General features: G+C 37.8%; 1 protein-coding gene across 1 annotated transcript in view; it reads left to right on the forward strand.

Moving 5' to 3' along the window:
* Window positions 1–14,557, forward strand: part of DNAAF6 (dynein axonemal assembly factor 6) — a 69,558-nt gene that overhangs the window by 26,437 nt on the left and 28,564 nt on the right. The window contains exon 5 of the mRNA XM_081115020.1: window positions 755–851. Within this exon, the coding sequence (XP_080971146.1) occupies window positions 755–851 (97 nt within the window). The remainder of the gene's footprint in view (window positions 1–754; window positions 852–14,557) is intronic.

Raw genomic sequence — 14,557 nt, forward strand, 5'->3', positions numbered from 1 at the left:
AGGGCCCAAGTTTGGGCCCAAGGAAAAATTTGTGAATTGTTATATGTGAGTTGAAATACAGGAAATTTTTTTGAACTAAGAATTTTTTTGAACTAAGAATTCTATATGTCTTGATTCTAAACATCATAGTGTAGATGTGTTGACTATATTACCAGTGTTTCTATTGTAGAATTTTAGAGGTGGAAAAGATAGAAATCATTTAATTCAAATCCATCCCTTCTATAAATTGCAAAAATGTAGAAGCAGAGACTCCATGAGTTTGTGACTTTACCAAGGTCACACAATTAATGACGGAAATGGTATTAAATCTGGATTATTGAACTCTACTTTATGGCTTACATTTAGCAGAGGAGAGTTTCTGTCTATCCATCAAACTGGGTTATGGGCCCACTATTTTTCTGAGCCTCTGCTTTCCTGGAAAGAACCTTTTTTCTTCTACATTGAATTTTATTAGACTCTTATTAGAAATTCCCTCAATCCATTTTATATGTATAGATCTAAAACAATTAAGCTTCATTTTAGAAAAGAAATATATGTGATATAAATTCTGCTTTACAGTGTTAGGCATTTTTAACTGAATTTCTAGACTTCTATTCCTTTATGTTCTGCTATATGCCTGAAAAACTGTAAGCATTTTATTTAGTCCTTTTATTTTTTTTTTGTAATGGCATATTCTCATAAGTTTCTAGTTTTCTGCTCTGTGACAGGAAATTTCTCCTTCATTTGAATCTCTATATCAGTGCCTTTTTTTCAGGTATGAAATTATATACAAACAGCAGGTGGGAACTGAGGATGTATTCCTAGGACTTACGGAAAAAGACTCTTCAACAGCGTGTTGTGAGGATCTAGTGGTAAGCTTCTCCCCACTTCCCTATTTTCCTTATGATCTTTATAGCTAAATTGACTGCCTGTTGCATACATAACACTGTAGGCAAGGCTGTAAACTCTTTGAAAATAGTGGTTGCTATACTTCAAGTACTAAGGGAGCAATGGGATAGACAGTTTAAATTCAGTAAACATGTCAAAATAAACAAACCTTACACATGTGGGTAAGATTTACAAATAAACATAATATAATCATATGACATAATACACTATTTCTAGTTCTATTAAAACTGCCCAACCTGATTGGACTGAATTTCTTTCATATTTCTTCTATCTCATGTATGCCATCTGATTAGTTAATAATGTCTCATGAGTTGACAGGCAATGAGAATGAAATATTTCCTTTCCTGAATCTGTCTTCTCTCTTATGTCTGTGTTTCTTTTAATGACTAAGCTGGCATTGGGAAATTTAAAAAGGGATTTTTTTTTCTTAATATTTGTAACTTCTGAATTAAAACTCTAAAAAGACATCTAAAGTGTAACTTGGCTTCCTAATCTGAGTGACACTACACCGTATTTGAGAGCATCTTTTGCCAAACCGCTGTTCTTATGTAATTACAATAACAATGCCAATAGTATGAATTGAAACCACCTTATTTTTGCTTATTTGAGCCTCATAGTGATCTTGTTGAAAAGTCTGTGTATAACCAAGAGTGCAGAATGCAACTCATTTTAACAATATACACTAGTAATTTTGATGCTGAGAATTTATTTTTTGAGAGCTGGGCCTGTGCATTTATCTTTTTTCTCCTTCTCTTACAATACTATATAGTATAGAGTACTGAGGTGCCCATAGGGGATACTTAATATTTTTTTCCTTAACCAAATGATAAATGGAATTTCTCTTTTGCACACACTTCAGGTTTTCTCTTATTAGCAAGATCAAGTAACAAAATGTGAATAGTGATTTTAAGTACCTCAGGAGGTTTTTCAAACTTGAATGAATTAAGGTTTCAAGTGATCTTGAAGTAAATAGTCCCCAGGGTTTTTGTTTGTTTGTTTGTTTGTTAATCCTCATATGAGGATATTTTTCCCCCATTGATTTTTTTAGAGAGAGTGGAAGGGAGAGGAAGAGACACAGAGAAAGAAACATCGATGTGAGAGAGAAACATTGCTATGAGAGAGATCACATTAATTGGTTGCCACCACCACACACCCTGACCAGGGCAGGAGATGGAGCCTACAACCAAGGTACTTGCCCTTAACTGGAATCTGTGACCCTTCAGTCCACTGGTCAAAGCTCTTACCACTGAACCAAATTGGCTAGGGCTAGCTCTCAGGGTTTTAGCAGTAATATTCAAATTCTTCTCCTTAAATTAGTATAAAATTATGTTTTTTATTTCTAGTATTAAGGATTGATTTAAACTCTGGAGAAATTCTAGGCCCTAAATAAATAAAACTGTGGGCCTTTTCATTTCTCTCACGTAAATTGCTACGAGTATTAATGATAAAGGTATACTGAATGATGAATCTTGGAAACTAAATCACACCTCAGAATAGGAATATACAACTTATCTAAAACTCAGCAAGTATATACAAAAAATACTTGATCCCTCCCTCTAATAAATTTATAATCCACTGGGAAGACATAAATGTCTCATTATTAACAAACTCAATGCTGACAATTATATGTCTACTGGGAGTTAAAGGGTTTGGATAAGGAATAAACACCACTGAATGGCAGCAGCAAATGAAACATTTGTTGGTGCTATGGCACTTTACCACATTATACTATTCCGTTACCCCTTTATTTTTAATCATATATTAAATCTTTGAAAATTTAGTGACTACTACTACATACCAGGCACTATCCTATGTACTAGGGATACAGAGATAAATAAGAAACAGTCAATTCCCCTCAAGGAATTTCCAGTAAAGGAGATGGACACCTAACAAATCATTGCATCAGTACATATTTAGACGCATATATCAGGCACATGATAACATAAAGCAGAAAGAGAACAACTCTCTTTAGGTAGATAGGATTTCTGTGGTGGACAACATTCCAAGAAGGATCTTCCAAGCAGAGGTAAGAGCACATGGAATGGTAACCAGGTATGAAATAGCATGGCCTATTTGAGTAAGAAGTGAATATAGAAAAGAAAAAGCCCTATTTGTAGCTTGAATTTTGAATTTTATTCTGTAGGCATATCAATTATGACATCCACCATCATTGCTTAACCCCACTGGTAAGACTCAGACTAAAGAGGTTATTGACCCCATCTCAAGTATTTCTTGCTCAAATTTATAAGTTTATTATTTCTGTTGATAATATGGCATTTTCTCAAATCTAAGACATCATCAAATTGTAACTGTGCCATTTATTTAATAATAAAGGAAAATAGATATGCTATATTTAATGTATGCATTGATTATGCGATACATCCTAATATCAGAAACATTAAAATGTAGGGAAATTTGCAATTTAGAATTGACTAAATAGGTTACTTGGATCCTGAACCTTATTTATATGTACAAGGAGTGATTTGGGGGTTAAAAATTCACAAGGACCACCCTGTCCTTTACCCTCCCCAAATTCCAAATAAAAAAGTAAGATTTATGAGTCCTATATCAAAGCAATTATCTTAAACAAAATTCTGCATTAGTAATATGTATGTCTTCAGCAAAGCTTCCATTCTTGCCTTCTAACTCCAATCCAAATAACTCCATTATACAATTTTGCCTGTTGCTCTACTCCCAAGTTTGTAGCTACCAAACTTCCCTCACCTTAATCTATATTTAGGCATTTTATTTTTAAATAAAAATTATATATATTTAAGTGTACAATATGATGATTTGATATACATAGTGAAATGAGTACTATAGTCAAGCTAATTAATGTATCATCTCACATAGTTACAATGTGTGTGTGTGTGTGTGTGTGTGTGTGTGTGTGTGTGTGTAGTGAGAGCACCTGAAATCTATTAGCAAATTTCCAGTATTCAATATAGTACTATTAACTCAGTCATCATGCTGTACATTAATTTTAGAGCTAGAACTAAGCCAGTTTTTGTTTTGCCTTGTTGTTAGCTGCTAACCCTTTTCTTCAAGTAAAATTCAGTGAGAAATTCCAACATATAAAACACATAAAAGTATCCCCATCTTGGTTAAAAGGGTACTATTATCCATGAGGCAGCTCTTAGGAGAAAAAAAACTGGGGCTCCTTGGAACACGAAAGATGAGAATCTAACCTTTCTTCCTTATATTACAGTTCATTTGAGAAAATAAGGACAAGCTTACAAGATATCAAACATTCATATAAATTAATGGAAAAACAAGCAAGCTAGAGGGCTTTTTCTTCCTAGGTGATATGTCTATGTTTTTCTTTAAACCTTATAAGTAGAATGCCCTTGTCTTGTTTTATTTTATTTTATATTTTATTTTATTTTGTCTTCTATACTCTCTATCCCTCTCTACAAGGTTCTGATTAAATGGGTTTGATATTTATCCTTGACTATATATCCTTGCATACATATTCATCATTGTTTGCTATATTTTTAAAAATTCTACAAATACTTATTGAGCACTTACTATAGGCTAGATACTCAATAGATAGAGTTGAAAAAAATCATTAAGTTTCTACTTCTCTCCAGGAGCTTACTGTCAATAGATCAAACAGTACATAAGCAGCAGCACAGACCTTCATAAATCCATTCAATAAGGAAACAATGAGATCAAATGAATATAGATTACTTACACAGACAGCATAAGTAAGATCAGCATGGTGTCAGTTCCCGATATTCCATTGCCCCACAGGACAAAATCAAACTAAAGGTGCCTGTGGGTACTCTGTTGCTGAAGAGTTCACTCTAGACTGCAGCTAAGCTATTTTATAGCCTGCATCTGTACCCAAGGGGAAGAAGATAGAAAGTCCTATGCCTTACTGGAACCAGGGAATAGGGTGACAATCTGCCTTGTGTTAGCCTTCTGCAAGATAGGAAGCCTCCCACAAGGTAGAAAGACAGATAAGAAAAACAGCCTTGAGGCAACTCCTCACAAGACTGCCTATCTTCCCACAGTCTGAGAAGATCACAGGATGTTCTGCCAAGGCCTGGGGCAGACCACAATTGAGCCTTGCCTACATGGCCTATGTAAATAGTGCAAGGTCACCAGAATATCAGAGTGGAGACATTTTTGTACATTTACATCTAAGAGTAAAAGGTTTTTTTCCTGATTGTTTTCACTTAATATAATAACAATAGCAAATAATTTATATAATGCTTACTAAGTGCCAGACATTTCTCTAAGAACTTTGTGCATAGTAACTCACTAATCCCCACATCAAAACTCTATGAAATCATTGCTATTATCCCCATTTTACTAATGAGGTTACTGAAGCACAAAGAAGTAACTTACTTAAGGTCACGCATTTGGAATCTGGCAGAACTACAAGTTGAACCCAGACAATTTGAATTTGATAAAAGTATGTGCAAAGTGATGTGAGCACAAAGGAGAGGAAGAGCAAGCTCACTTCATAATACAGATGGCATTTGACCTGGACATTTGAAGGACATAACAGTTTGTCAGAGTGGAAAAGTTGTCTAAACAGTGAGCAGCATGAGCAAAGGTATAGTTCTGTGAAAGTATATGATGTTTTTTGAGAACTATTTGTTACGTTTTTGGAGCTTTAGAATGCATGGAGTAATAAAGTATAAAACAAAATAGGCCACTTAAAGCTAGCTGTAAAAGCCCTTGAATATCATACCATGTGCTGTGAACTGAACTGTGCCCCTCCCCGACCATTCACTAACCTCTGGTGTGATAGTATTCAGAAATAGTCTTTGGGAGGTAATTAGGTTTAGATAAGGTCACAAGAGTGGAGCTTTCATCATTATATCAGTGCCTTTATAAGAAGAGACACTAGAGAGCTTGCTCTGCTTACTATCCCTCCCTGTCTCATGAGCACACAGTAAGAGGTGGCTGTCTACATGCCAGGGAGAGAGCTCTCACCAGAAACCACCATGCTGGAATTCTGGCATGCTCAGACTTCCAGTCTATAGTATTTTGTTATGGTAACCTGAGCATACTAAGACACCATGAAATTTGGACTTTATCTTGTGGGCGTTAGAATTACTAAATGTTTTAAGGGAGACAATTTGAATAATTAGATGCACATTTCCGAATAACTCTAGTGGCAGATTATGATTAAGAATTTGGTGGAGATTATTGTGGGAGGTGAGTGTGAGTTTGGAAGACTGATGGTAGGAAAACCAGTTGATAGACAATTGCAATAGTTCAGGTGAGAGAAGTAAGAGAAGTAAGACTGTGGCAATGGGAATAGAAAAGAATGGCTTCAGTGGAAATTTTGGTGGTAGTATTGATATGATTTAGAAAGTGGTGAAATGTGACTTGTAAATGAGAAACAGGAGTTAGATTTCTAGATTTAGTGACTAGGTGAATGGTGATGACATTAATTAACATATGGGAATGATAAAGTGTTTTATCTTTGGGTGGCAATCTTAAAGATGGTTTTTATTTCTTTTAGCTCATCTGAGTTTTCCACATATTTTACAATTACCATCAATTTTTTTTGAAATGAGAGTAAACAAAGGGTGTTTTTGTTTGTGTTCTGGAGATCAGTTATGCAATGCAAAAGAAATAAGACAAAGTTCTAGGAGAAAATATTAAGCTTGAGTTATATTGAGTTTCAACTGCCTGTAGGAAATCTTGTTGGAAGTATGTAGTAGTCTGTTCATATTATAAATCTATGAGGAATCAAGACTGGACATATTGACTTTCAGAGTATGTGTTTGCTCTCTCCAGAGGTTGGAATATATCCACAGAGTAATGGCTTTGCTTTGGGCTTGTAATGAAGTATAACTGATTTTAGGTAGCATATGTATGCTTGGAGAGGAGGAGTTGTTGATAGGGATACTAGGGAACTTTCAGAAATGGGACTGACTTGAAACAGAATATGTGGCCCTTGGGAAGGGGTCAACAATCAGAGACAGACTTCAAACAGAGGCATTGTAAATTCTCACTGTTTGAGAATGGCCAGTTCCAGGCCAGGAATTGAAAACCAAGGGAATTGAATAAATGAAGTGAGGTTGGGATTGTGACATGGCTTTAGAGATACGATGGGGAAGCAAAAAAACTGTCAGTGGATTCCCATTTTTATCCATGGGTACTGAACATCAGACTATCTCTAAAATAAAAAAAAAAATGAATGGGGCTAGGGTTATTGATATTCTGACAAATGACCATTGTTTGTTCTAGGAGAGGGCAAAAGCTGCCTGCAGATAGCTTGATACTCTTTTTAGCTTCAATGGATACATGATATTTTGGTGCTTCTACTTTAATTGATTAGGGGACACTTTGATGTAACCTAAGAAATAAGACATTAAGGAGAAACCAAGATGGCAGCATAGGTTAATGCCGGAGATAGCTGCCTCGAACAACCACTTCAGAGATATAACTAAAGGACAGAACGGACATCATCCAGAACCACAGGAAGGCTGGCTGAGTGGAAATTCTACAACTAGGAGGAAAGAGAATATCATACCCAGACTCAGAGGAGGCTCAGTGCTGAAGTGAAATACTCAGGTGGGGAGTGCGCGCGTGGAGTGGGCTGGCGGCGGAGGGCGCGGTTGTTGTTTTCAATCGGGAGGGAGTTTCAGACTCTGAGCTCCAGATCCGGGAGAGTCTCTGGGGACCCAGACTCAAACGGGAGAAGTGGGACTGTCTGGCTTCAGTCGGAACTCGAAGGCAGTTTTCTCTCCGAGGTTTGCAGCGGTTGCTGGGACTCTGTGAGGCAGAGCCCCTAGGGACGGAACTGAGAGCAGCCATAACTGCTTGCTCCGCCCGCCCTGTAGATCCCCGGGGACCCGCCCCGCCCAAGCCCTGCGCAGAGCCATTTGCCGGATAGCCTCAGGCAAAGGCTAGATTAGCACCGCCCTAGAGATCCAGCACAGAAGCTCTCCCACTGTAGACACAGCTGACTCTCATAGCCAGTTAGCCTGGAGGTCAAATCACCCCTGGTATTACCGACAACAATCAAGGCTTAACTACAAGACTGCGCACAAAGACCACTAGGGGGTGCACCAAGAAAAGATATAAAAATGCGGAGACAAAGAAACAGGACGCAAATGTCAGAAATGGAAGATATAGAGCTCAAAACCACACTTTTTTTTTTGAGCTTATTCATTTATTTATTTATTGCATTTTCTTTTCTTTTTTTTTAATTTATTGCTTAAAGTATTACAAAGGGTATTACATATGTGTCCATTTTATCCCCCCGCCCTAGACAGTCCCCTAGCCTCCCCTATCCCCCAATGTCTTATGTCCACTGGTTATGCTTATATGCATGCATAGAAGTCCTTTAGTTGATCTCTTACCCCCCTACCTCCTGCCCCCCAACCCTCCCTGGCCTTCCCGCTGCAGTTTGACCATCTGTTTGAGGCAGCTCTGCCTCTGAATCTATTATTGTTCAAAAGTTTATAATGGTCTCTATTATCCATGAATGAGTGAGATCATGTGGTATTTTTCCTTCATTGACTGGCTTATTTCACTTAGCATAATGCTCTCCAGTTCCATCCATGACGTTGCAAATGACAAAACCACACTTTTAAGGTCTCTCAAGAACTGTCTAGAAGCTGCTGATAAACTTAGTAAGGCCATCGAAAAGACTGGTGAGACCGCCGATAAATGTAGTGAGATCCTCAAGAAATCTAATGAGACCCTCGATGTTGTGATAAAGAACCAACTAGAAATTAAGCATACACTGACTGAAATAAAGAATATTATACAGACACCATACAGCAGACGAGAGGAGCGCAAGAATCAAGTCAAAGATTCGAAACGCGAAGAAGCAAAAAACACCCAACTGGAAAAACAAAATGAAAAAAGAATCCGAAAATACAAAGATAGTGTAAGGAGCCTCTGGGACAACTTCAAGCATACCAACATCAGAATTATAGGGGTGCCAGAAGATGAGAGAGACCAAGATATTGAAAACCTATTTGAAGAAATAATGACAGAAAACTTCCCCCACCTGGTGAAAAAATAGACTTACAGGTCCAGGAAGCGCAGAGAACCCCAAACAAAAGGAATCCAAAGAGGACCACACCAAGACACATCATAATTAAAATGCCAAGAGCAAAAGACAAAGAGAGAATCTTAAAAGCAGCAAGAGAAAGAAACCCAGTTACCTACAGGGAATACCCATACGACTGTCAGCTGATTTCTCAACAGGAACTTTGCAGGCCAGAAGGGAATGGCAAGAAATATTCAAAGTGATGAATACCAAGAACCTACAACCAAGATTACTTTATCCAGCAAAGCTATCATTCAGAACTGAAGGTCAGATAAAGAGCTTCACAGATAAGGAAAAGCTAAAGGAGTTCATCACCACCAAACCAGTATTATATGAAATGCTGAAAGGTATCCTTTAAGAAGAGGAAGAAGAAGAAAAAGGTAAAGATACAAATTATGAACAACAAATATGCATCTATCAACAAGTGAATCTAAGAATCAAGTGAATAAATAATCTGGTGATCATAATAGAATCAGGGACATAGAAAGGGAACGGACTGACTATTCTTGGGGGGGAAAGGGGTGTGGGAGATGCAGAAAGAGACTGGACAAAAATCGTGCACCTATGGAAGAGGACAATGGGTGGGGAGTGAGGACGGAGGGTGGGGCGGGAACTGGGAGGAGGGGAGTTATGGGGGGAAAAAAGAGAAAGAAATGTAATAATCTGAACAATAAAGATTTAATTAAAAAAAAGAAAGAAGACATTAAGCGATGTGGTTTTGTTTATTGTTGTTGTTTTTGTTTTTGTTTTGTTGGGTGTTTTTTTTTTTTTTTCATCATCACCTCCTCACTGGGATATGATCCTTACTCCATCTCTAAATCTCACTAAGACTAAGGTGAGAGTCAAGATGGGTTAGAAGTCTGTCACCATTTGCCAGACACAATCAAGAGTCACATGTTTATCGCACATATTTATCTCAGAAAGGGCTATCAGTCATTCTGAGCAAAGAGTCAGCCTATCCTCTGAGAACTCACTTGCTTCTTGAATGATATTCTCATCAAATTCTGGTTAAAGCAGTCATATTCATTTACTTTTAATGAATAGACTTGGCATCTTTTTTTAATTAAATCTTTATTCAGATTATTACATTTGTTCTTTTTTCCCCCCATAACTCCCCTCCTCCCAGTTCCCGCCCAACCCTCCGCCCTCACTCCCCACCCATTGTCCTCTTCCATAGGTGCACGATTTTTGTCCAGTCTCTTTCCGCATCTCCAACACCCCTTTCCCCCTCAAGAATAGTCAGTCCGTTCCCTTTCTATGTCCCTGATTCTATTATGATCACCAGATTATTTATTCACTTGATTCTTAGATTCACTTGTTGATAGATGCATGTTTGTTGTTCATAATTTGTATCTTTACCTTTTTCTTCTTCTTCCTCTTCTTAAAGGATACCTTTCAGCATTTCATATAATATTGGTTTGGTGGTGATGAACTCCTTTAGCTTTTCCTTATCTGTGAAGCTCTTTATCTGACCTTCAGTTCTGAATGATAGCTTTGCTGGATAAAGTAATCTTGGTTGTAGGTTCTTGGTATTCATCACTTTGAATATTTCTTGCCATTCCCTTCTGGCCTGCAAAGTTTCTGTTGAGAAATCAGCTGACAGTCGTATGGGTATTCCCTTGTAGGTAACTGAGTTTCTTTCTCTTGCTGCTTTTAGGATTCTCTCTTTGTCTTTTGCTCTTGGCATTTTAATTATGATGTGTCTTGGTGTGGTCCTCTTTGGATTCCTTTTGTTTGGGGTTCTCTGCGCTTCCTGGACCTGTAAGTCTATTTCTTTCACCAGGTGGGGGAAGTTTTCTGTCATTATTTCTTCAAATGGGTTTTCAATATCTTGGTCTCTCTCATCTTCTGGCACCCCTATAATTCTGATGTTGGTATGCTTGAAGTTGTCCCAGAGGCTCCTTACACTATCTTTGTATTTTCAGATTCTTTTTTCATTTTGTTTTTCCAGTTGGGTGTTTTTTGCTTCTTTGCATTTCAAATCTTTGACTTGATCCTTGTGCTCCTCTGGTCTGCTGTTGGGAGTCTGTATAGTATTCTTTATTTCAGTCAGTGTATGCTTAATTTCTAGTTGGTTCTTTATCATGACATCAAGGGTCTCATTAGATTTCTTGTAGATCTCATTAAGTTTATCGGCAGCTTCTAGACAGTTCTTGAGAGACCTTAAAAGTGTGGTTCTGAACTCTATATCTTCCATTGACAATTTTGTCCTGTTTCTTTGTCTCCGCATTTTTTTTATGCTTTCTTGGTGCACCCCTAGTGGTCTTTGTGCGCAGTCTTGTTGTAGTTAATACTGGGGGGGATTTGACCTCCAGGCCAACTGGCTGTGAGAGTCAGCTGTGTCTGCAGTGGGAAAACTTATGTCCTCTGGGGAGGTGCTAATCTAGCCTTTGCCTGAGGCTATCTGGCAAATGGCTCTGTGCAGGGCTTGGGCAGGGAGGGTCGCACGGGATCAAACAGTGCGAGTGGAGCAAGCAGTTATGGCTGCTCTCAGTTCCGTCCCTAGGGGCTCTGCCTCACAGAGTCCCAGCAACTGCTGCAAACCTCAGAGAGAAAGCTGCCTTCGAGTTCCGACCGAAGCCAGACAGTCCCGCTTCTCCCGTTTGAGTCTGGGTCCCTAGAGACTCTCCTGGATCTGGAGCTCAGAGTCTGAAACTCCCTCCCGATTGAAAACAACAACCGCGCCCTCCGCTGCCTGCCTGCTGCGCGCGCACTCCCCACCTGAGTATTTCACTTCAGCACTGAGCCTCCTCTGAGTCTGGGTATGATATTCTCTTTCCTCCTAGTTGTAGAATTTCCACTCAGCCAGCCTTCCTGTGGTTCTGGATGATGTCCGTTCCGTCTTTTAGGTGTAACCTTGAATTGGTTGTTCGAGGCAGCAATCTCTGGCGTTAACCTATATCTAGAGTTGGCATCTTGATAATAGAATGGATTTTCTTTCCTAAAGAATGAACACCTTTTTGGAGGTTTTTTGATACTGAATTTTGGGTTGTGTGTTACGGAAGTATCTATTCTGATTTTATTAAGAGTCATAAGCAAGAATGGATGATGAATTTGATCAAATGCCTTCTTTTTTATTTATTTTATCTTTATTGTTGAAAGTATTACAGATGGCCCCTTTTTTGCCCATTGAACCCTTATAGCCCACGTGCCCCACCCACCCCCCCAGATCAAACGCCTTCTCAACATTTGTGGAGATCATATGATTATTTAGTTTTGATATATTGGTAAGTTATATTATATTTCTTAATATTAAAGAATCCTTGCATTTACCCATTTATTTGTTTACTCAACAAATATTTATTGAGTGCCTACAACATGGCAGGTATTGTTCTAAGCACTGAAGATACTGTAGTAAACAAAAGACAAGGATTACTGCCCTCACAGAGCATAAACTCTAGTGGGAGAGGTAAATGAACAAAATAAATGCATAAATTTTATTGTACATTGGGAGGTGATAAATGCTATAAAGAGGAAAAGAGCCAGGGGAATTAAAAAGGAGTACTAGGGTTGGTAGTGGTAGCAATTTTAAATAGTGTGGTCAGGGACAGTCTCACTGAGAAGACAATATTTGTGCAAAGACTTGAAGAAAATAAAGAAATAAGGCTAAGAGGTTGGAAAGGTTATCTAAGTGGATATTTAAATCCTGGAGATTTAAGACAGAGGTTGATGTTAAAAATATCAATGAAGAACAAAATTATTAGAAAAATTAGGGTAAGCGTGTGACCTAGGAATTGTAGATAATTGCACAAGGAAGGTGATTGATGATATGGTGTGAAGATGTGAGATTTATTTTAAAAAGCTGGAGGAAATGGTCACACCCAGTGATATAAAGGGAATGGGAGGAAAAAAACAGGCACCAATTGAGAAGACTATAAGGGAATCAGTGTCACTAAAGCAGATCTAGATTTCATTTAGACTAAGAAGTTGAAGAGAATATTCAAGGAAGTCTTATGAGATAAGGGATAATGTACCATATGTTCCAGAGTACCTAATCCAAGGGGTAGGAAATGGAAACAAAATAGGAGATATGAAGATCCAGATGGTAATTATTAGGTGGTAAGGAGGGATATGGGAATCTGAGGCTTCTCGTGTTCATTGATAAACAGAGGTAAAAATATAACTTTAGTTCTGGTAGTCTCAAGACAGTTAGTGGTGATGAGGTTGTGAGCGCTTGAGAGTGAACTTCCTAGAGTCATTAAATTAAATAAGAATGTCTGCCAAATTGTCAGCCCTAACCCTTCTGTATTCCTTAAGCTTCACTTAAATTTCAGTAAATAGCATAGACTGGCCAAGTTACATATAAGATACTAGTAGCCCGGTGCACAAAATTGGTGCACATTAAAAGGGAATTAATTGCCCTAACCGGTTTGGCTCAGTGGATAGAGCATCGGCCTGCAGACTCAAGGGTCCCAGGTTCGATTCCGGTCAAGGGCATGTACCTTGGTTGCGGGCAAATCCCCAGTGGGGAGTGTGCAGGAGGCAGCTGATCAATGTTTCTCTCTCATCGATGTTTCTAACTCTCTATCCTTCTCCCTTCCTCTCTGTAAAAATATAATAAAATATATTTCTTTAAAAAAGGAAATTAATTAGTAGAGAATTGCTATTTGCCCTTTCTCTATAATAGAAGTGTGAGAGATGAAAGGAAATTAGTAAAATGTATATAAAATATATAAATTTATTAATAAACAGTAACAAAAGAATGTAACAACAGAGACATAATATAAAAATGACAAAAACATGACATGAAAACAACAAAAACATGATATGAAAACAACAGTGATGCAAACAATGACTGATAAAGTGATTAAACTTATTCTAATATCTCCCTGTACACCACATCAAGAGTGAAAACACTTTCAGAGTGCTTGACTAATTTCCCTTGTGATGAAGTACTTAGAACTTTAACTGTAACATCACATGCTCTTCAAACTCTAGAGAAAGCAACATATAACTGACCATGTGCAAAAACGGGTTCAGGTAGGAATATGCCTATTTTGTCTACAGTTTGTCCTTGTGATTTATTAACAGTCATCACAAATGCTGGCATCACGGGAAACCATCGTCGAATCAATTTAAATGGGAGGCCAGTGTCAGATGGGGACAAATTAATTCTTGGAATCAGAACAGCCTCTCCCTCTGCAGATCCTGTTAATACTTCAGCTTCGATAATGTTAGGTCGCAATCTTTTAATAATAAATCTGGTACCATTACAAAGACCCCATTTACTATTGAGATTTCTCAATAGCATGATGATTGCACCCACTTTCAATTTTATTTTATGACACGGCATTCCTGAAGGAGTAATACTATTAAGAAGTTCGATGGGAAATTTTCCTTTTCAGCATCATCTGTGGAATCAATGGCATCATCACTCAAATATGTGTGAAAATTTCCATCGAGTATATCCAAATTTTCTTCATTTAATTTTTGAACATGCTCATTTTTTGGACAAAGAATTGCACATTTAGATATATTTTTAATATTATCTATAGCAGTGGTTCTCAACCTTGGCTGCACATTAGAATCACCTGGGAATCTTTTTAAAATCCTGATTCCTGGGCCTCATCCTCCGGAAATTGTTTTTTTGTTATGGGGTGGGGCCACAACATTACTAACAAAGAAATAGAATTAAAACTT

Source organism: Myotis nattereri (assembly GCF_964212035.1).
Source record: "Myotis nattereri genome assembly, chromosome: X".
Lineage (NCBI taxonomy): Eukaryota > Metazoa > Chordata > Mammalia > Chiroptera > Vespertilionidae > Myotis > Myotis nattereri.